Source organism: Delphinus delphis, chromosome 4 (genome assembly GCF_949987515.2).
Source record: "Delphinus delphis chromosome 4, mDelDel1.2, whole genome shotgun sequence".
In the NCBI taxonomy this organism is placed as follows: domain Eukaryota; kingdom Metazoa; phylum Chordata; class Mammalia; order Artiodactyla; family Delphinidae; genus Delphinus; species Delphinus delphis.
In genome coordinates, this window is record NC_082686.1 from 72285492 (window position 1) to 72307991 (window position 22500).

Below are 22500 nucleotides of genomic sequence, written 5' to 3' on the forward strand. Positions count from 1 at the left end.
TTTCTTTTTATTTTCCTTTATTCTTTACCAGTACCCCAGTTGTTTTCTACTTTGCTGTTGATAGACTTTGCTACTGATAGGCTTTGCTACTGATAGACCTGATGTTACGGCCATTGCCACCAAATGAAAACTCTCCTTTCTTACTGATTTGTGAATTCCCTTTCATAGTGTGTGTTGTCCATCCACTTAGGGTGATTTGGGATATTTTCATTAATGCTTTTGCTCTCAAAGGCATTTGAGGCTTTTTTGGAGAGACTCAGGGTCAGTGATGTTGGGAATCTTAGAGCTTATTGAGAGATTGTTTGATGTTTTATAGTGTTGTATTACTATATTCATAAGGTACTAAAAAATTAAGGTTTGTTTGGTATTTATATAAAATGTAAGTAAAAAATATAAAGCAAAATTGTGCTTTTAAAATCATGTTTTTCAGTAGTATGTGGTTTATACTTGGAGTACCATAGATGATATGAGTGAATTATAATAAATTTAGTAATTTTTCCTAGTTGGACTGACTGGTTCCAGACACCACTCCTTTTTTCATTTCTGTTGTGTATTTAGCTTCCCCTCATCTTCTTCAGTAGACAATTGAGGAATTGTTTGTTTTTGAGTTGTGTCACAATTAAACAATGGTCCTGTTAGAAGAGTACAGTGTGTTTTGGGCATGCTTTTTGTTTCGCCTACTTGTTTTTCACTGAAAAGTAGCAAAAAGTGAAAGGATTTGGAGAGAGGCATTCCTTATCATTTTGCCCTTTTTTATAAAACATTTTTGTGTAATGGTGGAGCAAAACATTGGTAAATCAGTATTTTATAATGAATTGTTTTTATATTCTTTGTTGTTTCTGCTAAAATATAAGATGTGAAGAACCTTATCACATCTTCACTTGGTGCTTCTTAGCCATTTGACACTGTCAGTAGAAGCAATAAAGAAAAAAATACACTGCCTTATGGAAAAGTTGAAGACTAAGGCTATGAATTGGCTATTGGGGGAAAAGTATAAATCTTTCCAAAGATATTTTTGTTAATATAGGGTAGTTTATTTGTTGTCTAGTGAAATGCTGTTTGATACAAGAAAGTTGAGGAAAAACAGTACAGAGTGTACTACTGTAAGTCAGTACACATTATTGTCTGATACATGGAAGGATTTGTGTTAAAGGAAATAGTAATATGGTGTAATAGTAGTAGTAGCAGCAGCAGTAGTAGTATAATCCCTGCTTTTTAAAAAAAATTTTATTTTATATTGGAGTATAGTTGATTTACAGTGTTGTGTTAATTTCAGGTATATAGCAAAGTGATACAGTTATATGTATACATATATCCATTCTTTTTCAGATTCTTTAACCATATGAGTTATTACAGACTATTGAGTAAAGTTCCCTGTGCTATACATTAGATCTTTGTTCATTATCTATTTTTATATAGTGTGTATATGTTAATCCTAAACTCTTAATTTATCACTCTTCCTCACCTTTCCCCATTGGTAACCATTAGTTTGTTTTCTATTTCTGTGAGTCTGTTTCTGTTTTGTAAAAAAGTTCATTTGTATTATTTTTTAGATTCAAATATAAGTGATATCATATGATATTTGTCTTTCTCTGTCTGACTTACTTCACTTAGTAATGATAATCTCCAAGTCCACCCATGTTGCTGCAAAGGGCATTATTTCATTCCCTTCAATGGCTGAGTAATAGTCCATTGTATACATATACCACATTTTCTTTATTCATCTGTTGATGGACATTTAGGTTGCTTCCCTTTCTTTCTTTTTTTTTTTTTTTGCGGTACGCGGGCCTCTCACTGTTGTGGCCTCTCCAGTTGTGGAGCACAGGCTCTGGACGTGTAGGCCCAGTGGCCATGGCTCACGGGCCCAGCCGCTCCGCAGCATGTGGGATCTTCCCGGACCGGGGCACGAACCCACGTCCCCTGCATCAGGAGGCGGACTCTCAACCACTGCGCCACCAGGGAAGCCCGGTTGCTTCCCTTTCTTGGCTACAGTAAACAGTGCTGCAGTGAACATTGGGGTATATGTATCCTTTTGAACCATGGTTTTCTCCAGATATATGCCCAGGAGTGGGATTGCTGGATCATATGGTAGTTCTATTTTTAGTTGTTTAAGGGACCTCCATACTGTTCTCCATACTGGCTGTACCATTTACATTCCCACTAACAAGAGTATGAGGATTCCCTTTTCTCCACACCGTCTCCAGCACTTATTGCTTGTAGGCTTTTTGATCATGGCCATTCTGACTGGTGTGAGGTGATACTTCATTGTAATTTTGATTTGCATTTTTCTAATAATTAGCCATGTTGAGCATCTTTTTTTCTTTTTTAATATTTATTTATTTATTTGACTGCATTGGGTCTTATTTGAGGCACATGGGATCTTCGTTGCCACTTGTGGGATCTTTAGTTGAGGCATGTGGGATCTAGTTCCCCAAACTGGGATAGAACCCGGGCCCCCTGCATTCGGAGCTTGGAGTCTTAGCCACTGGACCACCAGGGAAGTCCCTTGAGCATCTTTTCATGTGCCTCTTGATCATCTGTACATCTTCTTTGGAGAACTGTCTATTTAGATCTGCCTTTTTTTTTTTTTTTTTTTCTTTTGGCAGTGCCATGCGGCTTGCAGGATCTTAGTTCCCCAACCAGGGATCAAACCTGTGCCCCCTGCACTGGAAGTGCAGAGTCCTAACCACAGGACTGCCAGGGAATTCCTCTGCCCATTTTTTGATTGGGTTGTTTGTTTTTTTAGATATTGAGCTGCATGGGCTGTTTATACATTTAGGAGATGAAACCCTTGTCAGTTGCGTCATTTGCAAATATTTTCTCCCATCTGTAGGTTGTCTTTGTGTTTTGTTTATGGTTTCCTTTGCTGTGCAAAAGCTTTTAAATTTAATTAGGTCCCATTTGTTTATTTTTGCTTTTATTTTCATTACTCTAGGAGGTGGATCCAAAAGATACTACTGCAATTTATGTGAAAGAGTGTTCTGCCTATGTTTTCCTCTAAGAGTTCTATAGTACCCGGTCTTACATTTAGGTCTTAATCCATTTTGAGTGTATTTTTGTGTATTGTGTTTGAGAATGTTCTAATTTCATTCTTTTACATGTAGCTGTCCAGTTTTCCCAGCACCACTTATTGAAGAGACTGTATAATCCCTGCTTTTGAATTGCTTGAAGTCTTGGGCAGGAACACACTTAAAATAATAATTAATGATGCACAGTTGTAATTCATTGCCAAAGAATGGTCTGATATGTTAATATAATTAGAAAAATATGAGATGAAGGGTTGTTAGTAAACTTGGATTCTGGTCTTAGTTCTGTTAATAATTAGATTTGTGTGACTTCAGGCAAACTGCTTACATTTTGGTGAGTCAGATTCTTCACAAAATAAGGAAGATGGACCAAATGAATTCCATTCCAACTTCAGTACTCTCTGGATTTATATTCCTGTGTAACTTGCATTCAGAGGATGTGAGGGGTCTTTTTGAACAGGGACAGACAGGCATGACCTTACATAGGAAATAATTTTTACTGAGCATTTGGTTGGGTAGAGAAAAGGATAAAGAAAATTTAAGAATGGAGAAATGAATACCCAAAGATGATTTAGGCCAGGAAAGTCTTTGGTATATTGGGGAACATGAAGTATAGTATTTATGTGCACTCATGTGAGATCAGATTGATTTGGTAGTAAATGGCCCTAAATGGCAGTAGCTGCTGAGCAACGTATAGCCAGTGTTATCACGTGTTATTTTTAGTCAACCAATTTTAACTTCTTTCTCTAAACAAAAGCTGAATGTATAGAAACTCTTTGGGAAGCTAGTTAGGGCTTCTTCTAACCTCTTCCTCTGAATAGCAGCTGAAGACAGATTCATTAGAAAAATCATGAGATGAAGGGATCAAGTCCTCAGCTTAGCTAGTGGCAGAGTCATCAATGTTTTATCAAGGGTCATGCTTTTATTTACTACCATCTAATCACTTATGAGGCATATTACTTAGAATTATTGCCGTCATATTTGTCATTTTGAGTAATTTCATTAGGGACATCTGTGACCTATAAAATTTAGATTTTGTTTAGACATGTGTTGCCTAATAGGGTACGTCGTGTTAATTGGGATTTCCTTGAGACTTAGCTGGTTTAACTTTATAATGTAGATAAAGAAGAAAGTTCTGAAACAAATAACGTATTAGCTCCTCTTTAGTTTTATTGGACTGAATTTGTGCAGAAAACTTTAAAAATTACTGCACAGTATATTAAAATAAAGCAGTAAAGAAAATTTTTTGAATAACCAGAGTATAAGGAAAGGCTGTGTTCTGAAAGTTGCCTTGTTAGTGTTGTTTACTTTAGAATTTGGTGGTGGTATTTTTCATATAAATGACAGTCTCTCTGGCTGACATCTTTCTGGGTTTTGTTACAAAAAACACTGTAGTAATTATTATGACATATGTATAGATTTTGAACCATTTTCAAGATTTGATTAGGTTTTTGTGCCCCAGTTTGGAAATCTAGCCATTGATTACCTTTTATGTCAAAAATGTGTTCTGTAGAGTATAGGAGGAAATAAATATGGGTCTTCTGCTGCCTAGTAGCACATCAGAAAGAATTGGGACTATGAGGGTGAAGTATGGAGCTGGGGTAAACTCTAAAGCAGCAGTTCTCGAAGAGTGGTCTGTGGTACCCTTGGGGTCTGTGAGTCAAAACCTATTTTTCATAATAATACTAAGGTATTCTTTGCCTTTTTACACTGTGTTGACATTTGCATTGATGATGCAAAAGCAGTGGTGGGTAAAACTGACTGTACTTTAATACAACTCATTCAATGCAATAGCTATGTGCTTGTAGTTTTTTTTTAAAAGCCAGTTTAACTTAAGAATGTACTTGAAACAATGAAATTACTAATCTTATTATATCTCTACTTTTGAGTTTACTTTTAAAGTATTTTGTATAGCGAAATGGGAAGTACTCATAAGGTACTTATGAAGTATGAAATGGTTGTCTTACAGAAAACCACTTATATGAGCTTAAAAAGGCCCCATTTCCTAGAACACCATTTTTATTTGAAAGAACGACTGGCCCACTGAACAACTCTGGTTGTTCAGACTTAGGTATTTGGCAGACATTTTCTCGAAAATGAATGAAGTGGCAGAATTTGTTGTTAATTGATAAAATTTAAATTTTCAAATGAAAATTAGAGTTTTAGAAAACTTGTATTCACTTTCTTGAGTTTGACAGGTTCCCAATACCTGGACTTTTCTGATGAGATCAGTGGTGATATTAATGAATGTGATTTTATTTTTATTGTATAAGGAAGTGTCAACATTGGAATATCTTAATAATTGAGTGAGCCAATACTTTCCAGATAATCAATTCATGACATTACAAAATTCATTCATGGGTAAAAGATCCATTCAAAGTGCAAGAGAATTCAATGGCTTTAATGTAACAGAGTACAAAAAATTTATTGCTGTGGTTTCAGAGTCCATAGCTAAGCTTATGAAGGTTGAGTTTGCTGTAGTATCAAAGAAGAATATCCACAATTATCTGAAAGCTATTAAAATACTCCCTTTTTCAGCTACATATCTGTGTAAGACCAGATTTTCTTCATATACTTCAACCAAAACATAACACAATAAATTGAATGCAGAAGCAGATATGAGAATCCAACTGTCTTCTACTAAGCCAGACATTTAAAAGATTTGCAGAAAAGTAAACTAATGCCACTCTTGTCACTATATTCTGTTTTGGAAAATTTTATTTTTCATAAAAATGTTATTTATGAATAACATTGTAATGTAATGGGTTTAATGAAGTAAATACTTTAAGTAGCTCATTTTAATTTCTTATAGTGAATATAGATAGAACGCACATAAACAAAAATTGAGATGCTCAGTAATTTTTAAGAGTGTGAAGTGGTCTTGAGGCCAAAATGTTTTGAGAACTGCTGCTTTGAAGAAACAAAGTGGCTTTTAATATGCATGTGTTGAGAACAAATGTTGATAAAGGGCATAACCTAACCTAAATATGTATGTGCTGGTCTTTCCCAGTAGATTATGAACTCTTGGAGAAGAATTAAGTCCTCTTTTCTTTCTCCAACTTCTAGCATAGAATCTTATAAATAATAATATCATGATAGTAACAGTAGCAGCCTTCAGTTATTAACTCATTTAATCTTTATGAGGTAAATATTATTAATTCCTATTTTAAATTGAGATGTAATTCACATAGCTGAAATTTACCATTTTAAAGTGTACAGTTCAGTGGTTTTAATATATTCACAAGGTTGTGCAACTGTTAGCAATGTCTAATTCCAGAATATTTTCATTCCCCCAAAGTCATGTCCCATTCCCCTCACTGTTTAGCAACCACTAATCTACTCTCTGTCTCTGTGGATTTGCCTGTTCTAGACATTTCATGTAAATGGAATCTTATAATTTGTGGTCTTTTTGTGTCAGGCTTTTTTCACTTATGTTTTCAAGGTTTATTTCATGTTGTAGCATGTATCAGTACTTGACTCTTTTTGGTGGCCAAACAGTATTCCATTGTATAGATATGACATATTTTGTCCATCCGTTGATATTTTGGTTGTTTTCCTCTTTTGGCTATCACGAATAATGCTGCTGTGAACATTCATATGCAAGTTTTTGTGCAGACATGTGTTTTCAACTCTCTTAGGCATATACTGGAAGTGAAGTTGCTAGGTCATATGGTAGGTTACTCTATATTTAACTTTTTGAGGAATTTATTCCTTTTTTAATAGAGTTCTTTTTTTTTTTTTTTTGCGGTACGAGGGCCTCTCACTGTTGTGGCCTCTCCCGTTGCGGAGCACAGGCTCCGGACTCACAGCCTCAGCGGCTATGGCTCACGGGCCCAGCCGCTCCACGGCATGTGGAATCTTCCTGGACCGGGGCACGAACCCGTGTCCTCTGCATCGGCAGGCGGACTCTCAACCACTGCGCAACCAGGGAAGCCCCTAGAGTTCTTATTTTTGAATAATTTTAGACTTACAGAGAAGTTACAAAGATAGTAGATTTCCTGTATAACTATCACCCATCTTCCCCTAATATTAACATTACATAAACCATAAAATGTATCTCAAAGCAAAGACGCCAACACTAGTACATTATTATTAAGTAAATTCTAGATTTTATTTGGATTTCACCTGTTTTTCCACTAATGTCTTTTTTTCAATTCCAGGATACCACATTGTCATGTCTCCTTAGCCTCCTCTATTCTATAATAATTTCTCAATCTGTCTTTGTTTTTCATGTCCTTGACGGTTTTGAGAAGTTTTGGTCAGGAATTTTGTAAGATGTCCCTCATTTTGGGTTTATCTCATTTTTCCCCCCATGACTAGATATGGGTTTGGGGAAGAATACCACAGAGGTGGACTGTGCTCCTCAACACATTACGTCAGGAGATTGATGATGTCATTGTGACTTATCACTAGTGATGTTAACCTTGATCACTTGGTTAATGCCAGATTCTTCCATTGTGGTGTTATTTTCCCCTTTCCATACTCTTTTCTTTGGAAATGAGTCACGAAGTCTAGCCTACAATCAAATGGGGAGGGAAGTTAAGTTCCAACTCTTAGAAGGGAATGTATCTACATATATATTATTTGGAATTCTTTTGTAAGGAAGATTTGTCCCCCCGCCCCATTTTATTTATTCAATTTTTTTGTATCGATATGAATTATGTGTATTTATTTTATACTTTGGATTATATACTACTTTATTAATTTTATTGCTCAAATCATTCCATTATTGGCTTTTGGGAACTCTTTCCTGTGTCCTTTTGACATGCTCTCATCCTTTATAAGTACTTCCTTATCTTCTGACACTATAAGACACTATAGACTCATCTTGTATTTTCCCTGTCCAGGCCTAGAACCAGCCATTTCTCTAAGAAACTCTGAGGCACAGTTTAGTCCTGAGGTCATACACTTAAGTAAATGATGGAACTAGAATTCCAGCCAAAGCAATCTGATTCCACAACCCAGTACTGGACAACATGCAGCTGAAGGTGCATTGCCAGTTTCTAGTTATGTTCCATTTATGAGCTAGCCTTAAGGATAGAATTTATAGTCAGTTTACACTAAATAATTATTGTGCCCTGTTTTATATTGATCTTTTTTTAACTACAGCTATGCTGATTATAATCAAGTTTAAAAATTACTTATTAATCACAGATAACCACTGTTAATGTTTTGGTGCATTTCCTTCTATAAATGCATGCAAATGTATTTTGGAATTTTGTTACCCTGATTTTTAAATAGGAGCAATTCACAGTGTAATCAAAATCTAAACGTGTAGTTTCTATATTGTAACTGGTGATTAAGATAAAAGTGAGCAAAAAAATAAATAAATAAATTTAAAAAAAGATAAAAGCTACTCCAGGGTTAATCTGTTTTGCCTTAATGTTTGGTCACATAAAAGCTAAATATCTGTCTTGATTTTATCAATTCATCAGGTAATCCACATGATGTGACCAGCTGGTTTGGAAGAATCATCTGACTGTATGTTGTTCACAACACCTTCTTAGATCCCACCCCCATTTCTTCCTTTGAGCACCAGTAGTTTAATTTCACTTCAGGCAGTCTTTCTCATACACAGTTATAGATCTTTTCTTTCTCTCTTCTCCAGCTCGTTACCTCCAGAAATGTTTATTTTTCCCTTTACCTTCTTTCATTCTTCACCTGTAGGCTGAAAAATAACTGTCACATGACATATAAATTATACAGTAGTGCTTTGACATACCTCTATCAAGGGAAACAAAAGCTGTAAGATTTGGCGTGGAATTAGGTATAATTCTTCATCCCTCAGTTTTTTCCAAATTATACCTACTGTTCTTCAGGTACTAGCATTCAGACTAAATAAAAATCTTTTAAATTATTATTAATTTTATCTAAAAACAGTTGCATTCTTTTCATTGTACATATACAAAATTTTGTTCACTTACATGTATTAAATAATGTTAAAATCAAATCAGGATCTAATTATCAATCAAAATCTTGTTTAGTGAGGTATTATTTCCTAACATATATACTTTTGTATCAGAGCTAATCTATAAGTTAGGCATCCCCTCTCCTTCACTGCTGATTTTAAATGTGTGTAATCTACTTTGTTTTAAAGACATAAAATAGATGTGTATACATATATGTAAACAAGATTGACATTTCTGCTGAATTAGCCATGTGGATAAGGAGGGTAACTTGATGGCCTGGACAGGGCATCACAGGATGACAGAACCTTGGGATTCGGCCAAACTCTGGATTTACTTTTGTCAGTGTTCCCAGACTTGAAGGGACTAACATATGTAGTTAGATGGTCAGATTTTCAGAGAAACCAAATATTGTATCAGTGGCACGTTCCTATCCTTTACGAAAGTTTATATTGAGGTTAAGTTGTAATGACAAAGCTAGCAAGCATGGAATCAGTTTGGAGGCTATTGGTTGATATTTTTAGTAGCAAGCATCCTATCTCTGCTCTAGAAGTAGACCTATCAGAGACATATATCCTATTATTGGCTGGTCAGGACATAGTCTTCCTCTTCAAATTATTATTTTTTTAAGACTCTATGTTGTCTGTTCATTGGAACATTTACTCTTAGAACCAGTTGAATAGGTGATATACTCTGATATGTTAGTGTCATCTTGCTTCCCTCAAATTGTCATAGTCCTCTTAATGGGATATGACTTTTCAAAGGTTCCCTCAGCTAGCCATTTACCAACTGTGTTAGGGGAGATTGCCTATATTGCAACTAATTTCATCTCTTAAGTTTTACAGCTTTAAATGGGTAACATTTTCTAATTTGAAGTTGGGGAGGTAATTAATACTGTTTTGTGCCTGTCCATACTATTTTTTACCTTGTTGTTAACTGTATGTTTTTGCCTTTCTGTTTCAGGCCATATCATAATTCTGAATCATGTCTGATAACGGAGAACTGGAAGACAAGCCTCCAGCACCCCCTGTGCGAATGAGCAGTACCATTTTTAGCACTGGAGGCAAAGACCCTTTGTCAGCCAATCACAGTTTAAAACCTTTGCCCTCTGTTCCAGAGGAAAAAAAGCCCAGGAATAAAATCATCTCTATATTCTCAAGCACAGAGAAAGGTAAATAGCTACTGTGATTTCAAGAGTCACAGTTATTATTTTATGTTACTGGTTTTGATATCTTTTTAATTAAAGTATAATAAGCTGATATCTTTTATGGTGAGAACAGTAAACATACAATTGATGGTGGTATATAGGCACTATTAGAAAGGCTAGTTTGGAAATTCCCTGTGGTCCAGTGGTTAGGACTCTGTGCTTTCACTGCTGAGGGTGCGGATTCAATCCCTGGCGGGATCTAAGATCTCGCAAGCCGCGCGGTGCAGCCAAAAAAAGAAAAAAATAGGAAGGCTAGTTTATTTTAAACTGTAATGGAAAAGAATAAAACAAAAGCTGTTGCTCATTCTATTTGTTACGTCCAGTGAATTTCTGTACTCCCCTCCTTCATTTTCTAAGGCTTGGGCCACAGTTCATGGCTTCCTAACATTAATGAGATTTGTGATATTTGAGAAAGACTTGCCATTAGAAGAATGGAAATATAAAGTCTACAATCTCCTGTCTGAAATCTCAGGAGCCAACTGTGGCTTGGAATTAAGAGTTTTTCTGACTTTTGAGTAGTAGTAATGCTGTCTTTTTGTCATGTATTCTGTAATACCCTCAGATTCATCTGAGGCAACACTCAGTAGTCAACACATAAATGGATCTTCCATAAACAAGAGTCTAGTCCAGTGTTTCTCATCCTCAGTAAGATAGACGTTTGGGGGCCAAATAATGCCTTGTTGCAGGGATCTGTCTTGTGCACTGTAGGATGTTAAGCATCATTTCTAGCTTTTACCTGCTAGATGTTAGTAAGTAGCACCTCCTACCCAGTTGTGACAACTGAAAATGTCTCCAGACATTGCCAGATTCCCCTGTGGGGCAAAATTGCCTCCAGTTAAGAACCACTGGTCTAGTCACACAAAGTAGAATAAAGACTATAAATAGTCTCACGTAAGTTGAATTCACTAAATTTGTTTTGGTGCCAAACCTAAAGAAAGAACTTTTGGTTTTCAGAGCTTTATGGATTTTAGAATTGGATAAGGGATTATGGACTGTAATGGATTTTAGAATAAAAGTTAGGGATTAGTTTGTTTTATTATATTAAACATGACAGTATGGCTCTGACAGCTAGTAATAGATATAAGTAGAGGTAAAGATATTTTTCCACTTATATATGTCTAAGTTTACATGGAGAGGTAAACCCTAGTGGAAGAAAACAGTGCTTTGTATATAATAATAAATACACATTTAATTTGAGAGTTGAAAATACATAATCAATGAAAATTTGAATGAGGTAATATAGTTAATATTAATAGAGAATCAAGTCTTAGAGAATTTAGATATGCCAGCAGGATATAATCATTGAGCAGTTGAAAAACTGTTCATTTTAGTGTATATCTCTTATTTCTAATTTTCCTCTTATTTTTAAGATTTCATATGAGGTTGTAACTGAAAAGCCTCATGAAAATATATTTTTTAAGTTTATTTAACAGAAGTGGTAGCATGTGTATCTGACATGTTTGAGAATGAAAAGTGTATCTACTTAGACTGGATTAAATAAAAGATAAAGGGGGAAATTAGGAAGTGAACCAAAAAGTATGCGTGGGAAGAAGGCAGAAAAAGTGGATGTGTTGGAGAGCACTAAATTGTAATCTTCCGTAGTTGTAAATCAGTGTATTTAAAGTAAGAAAACCTAAAAATGGCAGTGTAAACACAGTATTTATAGTTGCGGAGGTTAGAAAAAAATTTATGGTGGTTAGTACCAGAAGAAGTTGATGAAAGGGTTGATACTACTTGCCTATTGGAGAGCAGAATGCAAAACTGGGGTAGGAGAATGCTCAAGATAGGATAAGAGCATATACTTGGGGACAGCCTTGGAAAGGGGAAGAGCACTAACTGAAGGAGAAGTGTGGACAGTCCCGCACTTTGGGTAAATGGTAGGGTGGTGGGGTTTGTGAGCAAATTGAACACGCATTTACATAAATGTAGCAGAGCATGCCTGTCTCTCTGATCATACTGAGAATCTTCCAGTTTCACCCTCCTTCATTAACTCCCCTTTCTTTTCTTTTCTCCTAGAAATATTAATACTTACCAGTGGTAACTAATTCAAGGTCCCCCGCTAACAAAGGGAGGGTGAGGGTACCTGGGGGTCCTAGGGAAGGCTCTGATTGCCTTCAGGTTTATCAGCTTTTGAGGTCTGTAATTAACATCCATTAAATTTTTTTGGTGATTTCTGAAGTCTTTTGTTTTCTTGTGCTCATTATATTCAAGATTTAATAACTTTTTAGTGCTAATCTTAAAACTTTACAGGCTCTTTAAAAAAAAAAGCTTTGCCTTTCTTATCCAATTCCTTTTTTTCTTTCTCTAAAAAATAGAAAATGTCAAACTATACAAAGTGTAATAGTCTAATGAACCTTGTAATCCAGCTTCAACAATTATCATTCTTTCTCCACTTACTTTTTTGGTTAAAATTACATATATTGAAATGCATGAAAATTAACTATGGTTTTGACAAATGGACAGACCTGTGTAAGCCATAATCATTATCCCCCTATCACATATGCACCACATCCATCTCCCTGGAAGACTCTTTCACATTGTGTCCCAAACAGTCTACTCCTTCCCCACCTTTGGGAAACTTCTGTCTGATTTTTCACCTTTGATCAGTTCAGCCTGTTTTAGAACTTTACATAAATAGAATTTTGCTTTAAGTTTTTAGTTTTGTGGTGACATCATCCACAAAAGAGTATAATATACGTAATGTATATATTTTAATCAACACCCTTGTACCCACCACCCAACATAGAATTTTACCAGTATGCCCTGAAGTCCCCATCGGCCACACCCCATCCTACCCCTCCTCTTCCTCCTTCTCCTCCCCCAACAATTTTTTATTTCTTGCTTTTTATTATAATCTTATGACATAATATCCCCAAATAATATATGGTTTGGGTTTGCCTATTTGGGAACATTTTATAAATGGAATCATACTACAGTATATGCATATTTTCAGGATGTATATTTTCACTCAACCTCATGTTTTTGAGATTTATGTTGATATATATAGCTGTAGTTCTTTTTTACCGCTAATGTTGATATATGAAGCTGTAGTACATTTTCATTGCTGTACACTGTATAAATAGATGGCAGTTTATTTACCTGGTCTCCTATCTATAGACCTTTGGATTATTTTCATGAACAACGCTGCTATGGGTAATTTTGAACATATCTCTCGGTGGACATGTGGAAATATTTTTCTAGGGCAGTGCTTTTCAGACATCAGGTCGTTTTGATTCTAATTGCTTATTAGAATCTCTTGGGAAGCTTAATTAAATAAATCTGTGTCCAAGCTCCATCGCAGGCCAATTGAATCAGTCTTCAGGAGCTTACCTGGGCATCAGTTTTGGTTTTGCTTTTAATTTTTTTAATACCTCAGGGGATTCTAATGTGCATCTAATATTAAGAACTACTGCAATAGTGAGTTATGAAATCTATATAGTGGATGACACTAAATGAAATGGAGTATAGAGTTATTGCACACAGTATAAATAGAGTTATTGCAAAAGTTTCATGAAACTTTTGTTTCAGTTGTGTGTGTGTCAGGATGTAAAATGTATTGATGTGGGTCCTGGCCAAAGATTAAAAGGTTGCTCTCAGGTATGTACTTAGTCGTAAAATTGCTGGAGTTACAAGGTATTCCCATGTTTGACTTGACTAGGTTTATCAAATTACTTTCTAAAGTTCTTTTTTTTTTAATGTTCATTCTCACCCACAGAACACAAATGTTCTATTGCTGAACATCCTTGCCAATTCTTGTATTATGGGATTTTAATTTTTGCCAGTTTGGGAGGTGTGAAATGGTATCTCATTGTGGTTTTAATTTGGATTTCCCTGATGACTTGGGAAATTGAGTGTCTTTCCATATATTAATTTACTATTCATTTGTGTTTTCTGTGACATACCTGTTTTTTAGTCCAGTTTTCTGTTGAGTTCTTTTTCCTTAAACATTCCTTATAGTCTATATACTAATCCTTTGTCAGCTATGTGTTATTAAATATAGATTTCCAGGTTGCAGTATGCCTTTTCACCCTTTCAGTGGTATCTTTTGATGAATAGAAGTTATTAATTTTGGTGTAGTTGAATTGATCAGTTCCTTTCCTTTATGTAAAGTTTGAGCTTTTTGTGTTTTAAGAAATTTTTGCCAAACTAGAGGTGATATTTTCTTAGGTTTTTCTAAAAGTTTTATAATTTGGCTTTTACAATTTAAACCTTTGAACTATCTGGATTTGGTTTTTGTGTATTTGTAAAGAGAAATTCATTTTCACTTTTTTTTTTTAAGCCAGTGTCCCAGACCATTTATTGAAACTTTTATCATTTCTCCACTAACCTACAGTATTAGCCATTATCTGTCAGGTTTCCATGTATGCCAGAATCTGTTTCTGTGTTTTCTGTTTTATTGCATTGGCTCATTTCTCTGTACCCACACTAATACCAGACTGCCTTAATTGTTATAGCTTATAATTCTTAATACTGATAGAGCAAATCTGGTACCATGTGGTTCTTCAGGATCTTTTGACCCTTTGCTCTTTTGTATAAATTTTGGACTTTGCTTATCATGTACTTTTTTAAAAAACCTGTTGAAGCTTTGATTAGAATTGCCTTGAATTTGTAGGGCAAGTTGGGGAGAATTGCATTCAGCTTTGTAGTTGAGAGCAGAACATCTGCAGAGTCTCTGTGTCGTCTACTTGGAGGGAGATATTTAGGAGTGCATAATTTTCACTTAGACTGAGAGAGAAAAAGATGTTTGGAGGGTGGGGTGCTCTTTGATTCCTCCTATTCCTGGGGCTCTTCTCCCTTTCCAACCCAACCTCCCACACTTACAGTTCCTTTCTGGGAGCTAACACCTCTGACAGGGCCTGAACCTTGAGGGTTAGGAATCAGGGTTAGGAATGTGAATGTGTATGCACGTTCATGCTTGTATGAATACAGAAATCCATCTGCAATTTCTTTCTCCTTTCTACATCCTGAGCTGCTGTTTCTCTCTCTAGTTTTATCCTAATTGCTTTTCATCTTTGGGCATTCCTCACAGATTTTGTTCCACGGTGAATAAAGAGGTTTGGTGTAGAAGGGGAGAGCCCCAATATGTGCTTGGTCTATCACCTTTAAACAGAAGGATAAAAGGGGAAAAATTGTATTTTTATTTTAAAAAATTACAGTGACCCTAAGATCTTTGCCAACTCTAATGTAAAGCCTCATCTAGAGATATTAATTTTGTTCTCAAATTTATATCCCTTATTGCTGTCCTTATTACTAAACAGACAGCTAATATTTTCATTTAAAAAAAAGACTCTAGAGTTATCTTCAGTTATTCATTATTGGTTTTCATGTCACTGTAAAAATTAAGAAAATTAGAAAGAAATTGTACCTTTTATAACAACTTGCCTGAATAAATCTTTTTAATATCCTTGCTAATTATGTATCTTTTGCACTCTGAGTCATCAGAGATTCCATGATCAGCAAGGCAGATGATATCCCTGCCCTCATGCACTAGTAAAAGACTGCAACATATAATTACAAACTGTGAAAAGTGATAATAGGGATAGAGTAAGATGTCCTTAATATCTGGGAAGGCTTCCTAAAGAAGGGATATTAGAGCTGAAGACTGAAGGATGAGTAAGTGAAAATAGGAGGATTTTGACAGTTAAAAACTATGTTCTGTGCCTAGAAAAGAGTTTCAGTGGCCCAGGTACAGGGGGCGGATCATAGCACATTCGTGGAGCTGAGTATGGTCAAGTGTGGTGTGAAAGCGGAGAAGAAGAGAGAATAATAGCATGATGTATGTAGGAAACTACAGGTAGCAGAAGAGGCTGAAGAGGTAGGCAGGGAGTAGTTCACAAAGGGCCCTTGTATTCCATGCTACAGAACTCAGATTTTATCCTGTTTCCTGGGGAACCATTACAGGATTTTAAACAGTGGGAAGACCTGGTCACATTTCTGTCTTAAAGAGGCGAGACTAGTAACTGTCTAGAAAATAGGTTTTGTTGGAGATCTAAGACTGAAGTCGGAAACTAGTTAGGAGGATTTTGCAGTAGTCCAGGTGAGAAATGGGCTTAACAAGTATAGTAGTTTTGATAACGAAAATGTCCGTGAGCCATTGTCTTGGCTTATTTTTAAAAGCTCTTTTCAGTTAGCTAGTGTTGAATGGTGTGTATTTATAAACTAAAGCAATTTTTGTATCTAATTATTCAACCTATATGTACCTTCACCTCTAGTTGGTTATGAAGATGACTTAGAACTGTAAATATTCTTTCTGGTCTAAAAATCTAGTTCTAAGATTAATAATAGTAGTCCATACTCCACTATTTCCTAGAGAATACCCTTCTGTGTGATGCAACAAGTTTAGGTCACCAGTTTGAAGCTGTTTTGGATCAAAAGAACAAAGTAATCAGTAATCACTGATTCTGTTGAACAGAAAAGTCTTCCTTTTAAAGAAATGGGGGCTTTTTTAGCCTTAGACTCTAGCTCAAATGTAGCCTAAGTAGTGGTGGCTTTTAAGGATATGGTAGTGGCATATTTAGGATTCTTTCAAGTACCTTTTGTGCAGCACATCACTCAGGGTACCCACCTCTTAGCTGAAGGTTGCTGCCTGACTGCTTGTTTTGTTGTCTCATGAAGTTGAAAAATGATGCTAAGAATCCTTTTTTCCCCCAGCCCACTAAAAAATTGTGCATTTTTATTAAAAGAAGTTTCTTTCCCTGTTCCATTACTTCCCATCAGGTGATCCAGTTGCTGGGTGGACATCCTGTAGGTAGATGATTGTGGGGTTTTTTTGTTGTTGTTTGTCCATATAGCTCTTGGATTCCAGAGTTACAAAGCAGTGATTCTGTTTACATAGCAATATCCTTCCAGCACATTGTTTGATTTGAGACATGTCTCAGTATCTTTTTGTTTTAGATACTGTTTTTAATATCCCTTTCCCCTCCTACTAGGACTACTAAAATGCAAGGAGTATTTGTGTGTATGTGTGTTATATAAAAACAAGTGAAATTAAACAGATTTTTAGGGTATTGTGCTTCAAGTTCTGCTTAATCATTTTCACTTCTTTTCTTTAACTCTTTATTCTATACTCCTAACATATATGAAACTTTCTATTAAATATCTGTAAATTTTTCAAAATTCCCAAGTTGAAAAATATGTCTTGGCCTTAGATACAACAGGAACCGGGAATTCTCCTGCTATATGTCTAGTTTTTCTGCTTTCTGTGTATCTGGTCATATTTCTTTCCTATATCAGACTGATTTTTTTTCTCTGTGTGTTGGGAAATACAGCCCTCAACAGTTCCTGGGCTTTCTTTCTTACATTCACTGGTGAGAGACTGATTCTAAGGGTCCTAAGTCTGGCTTAGTTTATGTATTCACCCCTGAACCAATCAAACTGTCCGGGAGTGTGTGGGCAACTGTGGCTGACATGGCTTGAATTAGATGCCTACCTTGGACCAGTCATCTGTAATCAGGGTCATATAAGAAAATGGCGGGCTTCCCTGGTGGCGCAGTGGTTGAGAGTCCGCCTGCCGATGCAGGGGACATGGGTTCGTGCCCCGGTCTGGGAAGATCCCACATGCCGCGGAGCGGCTGGGCCCGGGAGCCATGGCTGCTGAGCCTGCGCGTCCGGAGCCTGTGCTCCACAACGGGAGAGGCCACAACAGTGAGAGGCCTGCGTACCGCAAAAAAAAAAAAAAAAAAAAAGAAAGAAAGAAAATGGCATCTTTCCCAACTATGTACATATCAGAAGTGGATACTGAGCAGATTTTATAAAAAGAAGAAACAAATACTTTTATATAGTGCATGAAATTGTATGTTTTTCTGTCAGCAGTTCAGAGCTGTATAAAGAGTCGTCAACTATTAGTTTATAGTTGGTTAATAAATATTTCCTCCTATATGCAGGATACCAAGTTAGAAGTCAAGGGACATAATAGAGAAAGTAGAACGCGTGACTTCAGGTTATTCACGGTCTAATGGAATATGAAAGATTGTTTATGAGAGATGTAAATGTGCATTTCAGTAAAGGTAGCAAAGCTTATATTAGGCTTAACAGTTGCATTTCCCTCTGCTCCTTTCCACGACCAATGTGTGCTGCCCTCCTACCATAGCCTATTAGGAGAATCTAATGGTTAAACATGCCTCTATTTACTCTCCCTCCCCAGACACAACTAAAATAACAGTAAAAAAAGAATTATTTTTTCTATCACAAGGACAAAGAGAATGGGAGAGGAGACAGTAGTATACAAGAGATTTCAATACATATTTGGAAGAGTGAAGTGGTGGAGAATGGTAACTGACTAAGCAGAACAGAGGAAGACATATCCTAAGTGTTTGCAGAGGGGAATGTTTATGAGAAGTGACCAGTTTCCCTTGTAAAAACCTCAGAGGCTCAGGATTTAGAGGTACACAATTTTGTGTGTGTGTGTGGTTGTGTGTAATACATAGGCTGAAAAGGGGGAATTAGTTGAATATCTATATAGGATGTGTTGAAGGCCCTCAGGGCCCCTCCTTTATCCCGTAGGCATGCAAATATAACTCCATCCTCTGGCAGAACAAAAGAACAAAAAGATATTTATATTTATTTGAGGAGAATTAAGTCTGAGAGTCTCCTTATTCTTGTAGAGGAGTCAGAAAAAGGTATAGAACCAAAATGAAAAAGGCAGATTCAGGAAAGTTAACATACTGAACTTCTTTCTTCTGCCCTGCTTTTAGAGCACTTGTACCTTGAGTCAAAGCCCTCAGACAAGAGAATGAATGATTTTTTTCTGGATAAACAGAATGTCCTGGGGAGAAATATTTCAGATACTCCATACCATCCTTACCTTTAATGAAAAGCCTGACTTATCTCCCAGTTAACTTTTTAATACTTTTCTGTACGAGTAGACAGCAAAGCATCACCAGACATTTGAGTAAAACCCTTAACATAAGAGAGTCCAAAACAACAGGGGGCAAAATGTGAATGTAGAAGAAACAGGGAGGGAAAAAACCCCAGCATATACACACACATAAACTATATAATCTTCAAAGAGAGAAGATAAAGTGCATCCATGAAACAGGAAAAGTATTCTCAGAGAAAAAATGATCAGAGAACAATGAGAAATAATTATTGGAATATCAACAGTTAAGATTATCAACACAAACAAAAGATATCAATAGGCAAAGCATTGGAAGATAGTCAAGAAAATTTTCCCAGATTGTTGAAAGTAGAAAGATGGAAAATATGAGAGAAAAGGTAACAGTTATAAGATCAGACCAGGATGGACTTATCTAACTAATAATGACAAAGAAAATAATTAAATAATAGAAAAAAATTTCCAGATCCGAAGAATATGATTTCTAGGTGGAGGCAGCTCACTGAGTGCTCAACACAGTGAAAGAATGAAGACCATATCAAATCACATCATCCTGAAGTTTCATTATACCACAGATAAGACGGCAAAACCTGTTATACTTCCACTCAAGATGGAGTAACAGGGACCAGATTTATCTCCCCATCTAAAAAAACTAAAACACTGGGAAAAAATGTACAAAACAACAGTTTTCAAGACATTGGACATCAAATAGTAAAGGAAAGTGATCCCAAAGAGATGGGAAACAAATGAGTTGAGTCCTATAATTGATGCAGCTTATTGCCTGAAGAGTTAGGGACAATTAAGTGGTCTCAAAAAGTTGAAAAACAGAACTGGGAATTTGGGGGTACCAAGGCTGCTAGTTTGTAGTCAGAGTATCAGAGAGTAAACAGCTGAACGGAGAAAGAGAAAAAGAGATCTGCAGAGGGTTCCCTTTGAGTCTTCAGTAGCACATGCATGTGAGGAAACTACCCAAAACTGGAGGGAAAAAACCACTAGAAATTATAAAAGGGAACAGCCTTTAAAGCTCACACAGGGCCCAGAATATTTCCTGTTCCCGCTATTCAGAGTACAAAATATTGGATAGAAGTTTTGCCTCAGTAGCAGGACAGAATTAGCCCTAGATAAAATGCTGCTCTAGCCCTGCCTAACAAAACTTTAAAAATAATACCTAAAAGGATCAACTGTTTCTAAATTTGTTTCTCTCCTATATGAGTAGACAGCTAAGAATCACCTATCTATGTCCCAGAACAAAGTTCACAAATATTTATAGGAATGCAAAAATATCTGCACCTAACAAGGAAAAAATGTCAGCTTGGTATCCAATCAATATTTGTAAATAAATATGAGTAAATGAGTAAAATCCAGTCAATATTTGTAGATAAATATGAGTAAATAAGTAAAATCCATCAATTGGAATCAATACCAGAATAACACAGGTGATAGAATTAGTAGGCATGTACATTAAAATATTTAAATAACTGTATCCTATATGTTGAAGAACCCAAAGGAAGGATTCAGCATATTAAGGAAAAGCAAAGGAAGAGAGAAAAAAGAACAAATCAAAATTCTAGAGTTGGAAAATACACTGGACAAAACTAACAGTAGCCTAGACATTGCAGATTTAAAAGATTAGTGAATTTGAAGACCATGGCAATAGAAACCATCAAAATAAAACTTGGAGAAAAAAGACTGAAAAAGTGAACAACCATGGGACAACTTCATGCAGACTAATGTAAGTATAACTGAAGTCTCTAAAGGAGGGAAGGAGAGACATTTAGAAAACAATACTTACAATAAGGACCTACTGTATAGCACAGGGAACTCTACTCAGTACTCTGTAATGACCTATATGGGAAAAGAATCTAAAAAAGAGTGGATACATGTATATGTATAACTGATTCACTTTGCTGTACACCTGAAACTAACATAACATTGTAAATCAGCTATACTCCAATAAAAATTATTTTAAAAAAAACTTAAAAAGAAAACTTTAAACAATGGCTGATTTTTTCCCCCAAAATTTAATGGACACTATAAACCCACAGATTCAAGAAGTTCAGTAGATTCTGAGCACAGGAAACATGATGAAAACTGCACAAAAGCACATAATCATTGTTTAAAACCAGTGATAGAAAAATCTTAAAAGCATCCAGACCTTAGGCTCAATTTTCTTTTTTTTAAATAGTTTTATTTTATTTTATTTTATTTATTTTTGTCTGTGTTGGGTCTTTGCTGCTGTGCACGGGCTTTCTGTATTTGTGGTGAGCAAGAGCTACTCGTTGTGGTGTGTGGGCTTCTCATTGCGGTGGCTTCTCTTGTGGAGCATGGGCTCTAGGCCCACGAGCTTCAGTATTCAGTAGTTGCAGCATGCAGGCTCAGTAGTTGTGGCTTGTGGGCTCTAGAGCCCAGGGTCAGTAGTTGTGGCGCACAGGTTTAGTTGCTCTGCAGCATGTGGGATCTCCCCATACCAGGGATCGAACCCATGTCCCCTACATTGGCAGGTGGATTCTTAACCATTGCGCCATCAGGGAAGTCCATAGGCTCAATTTTCTGTGAACCTAAAACTGCTCTAAAAAAGTCTGTTTAAAAAACAACGCTGTCAGAAAGAAAAGACACATATAGAAGGGGGAAAAAGGTAATTATAAAAAAAATACGTAGTTAATCCAAAAGAAGAAAAATAGGAAGTGGGAACAAAGGATAGATAGAGATGATTATAAAACAAATGAAAGAATGGTGGGTTTAAACCTAACTATAGCAATCCCATTAAATGTTACTGATCTAGACACCCTGTTTAAAAGACAGAGATTAACAGATTGCTAAAGCAGACCTAAATTTATATGCAACCTATAAGAAACCCACTTTAAAAATATAAAGCCACAAAATAGGTTAAAATAAAATAATTTTTTTAGGGCTTCCCTGGTGGCGCAGTGGTTGAGAGTCCACCTGCCGATGCAGGGGACGCAGGATCGTGCCCCCATCCGGGAGGATCCCACATGCCGCGGAGCGGCTGGGCCCGTGAGCCATGGCCGCTGAGCCTGCACGTCCAGAGCCTGTGCCCCGCAACGGGAGAGGCCACAGCAGTGAGAGGCCCGTGTACCGTAAAAAAAAAAAAAAAAAAAAAATTTTTTTTAAAGTATGCTAACAATGGGACTTCCCTGGTGGTGCGGTGGATAAGACTCCACACTCCCAATGCAGGGGGCCAGGGTTTGATCCCTGGTCAGGGAACTAGATCCCACATGCATGCTGCAACTAAGAGTTCACATGCCACAACTAAGGAGGCCACATGCCGCATCTAAGGAGCCGGCAAGCCGCAACTAAGACCCGGTGCAACCAAATAAATAAATAATTTTTTTAAAGACTGTGAGCAGCTTCAAAAAAAAAAAAAAAGAGAGCACTGGTGCTTTTAAAAAAAAAATAAAGTATGCTAACAATGAAAAAAAGCTGGATGGGCTTTGTTAGTATCAGACAAAGTAGATTTTAGAGCAAGAAATAGTCCTCTAGTTAAGGGATAAGGAATAATTCATTTTA

The 22500-nt window shown here is 36.3% G+C and overlaps 1 protein-coding gene across 3 annotated transcripts in view; it reads left to right on the forward strand.

Annotated features, from left to right (window-relative positions):
* The window catches only part of PAK2 (p21 (RAC1) activated kinase 2), an 80262-nt gene that overhangs the window by 29339 nt on the left and 28423 nt on the right, over positions 1–22500 (forward strand). For 2 of the 3 annotated variants that reach the window (XM_060010882.2, XM_060010881.2), the window contains one exon: positions 9896–10103. In XM_060010882.2, coding sequence (XP_059866865.1) covers positions 9917–10103 — 187 coding nt within the window. In that variant the 5' untranslated portion in view covers positions 9896–9916. Of the gene's footprint in view, positions 1–8461; positions 8508–9895; positions 10104–22500 lie in introns of all 3 variants that reach the window. The other variant, XM_060010883.1, reaches the window with a different exon arrangement.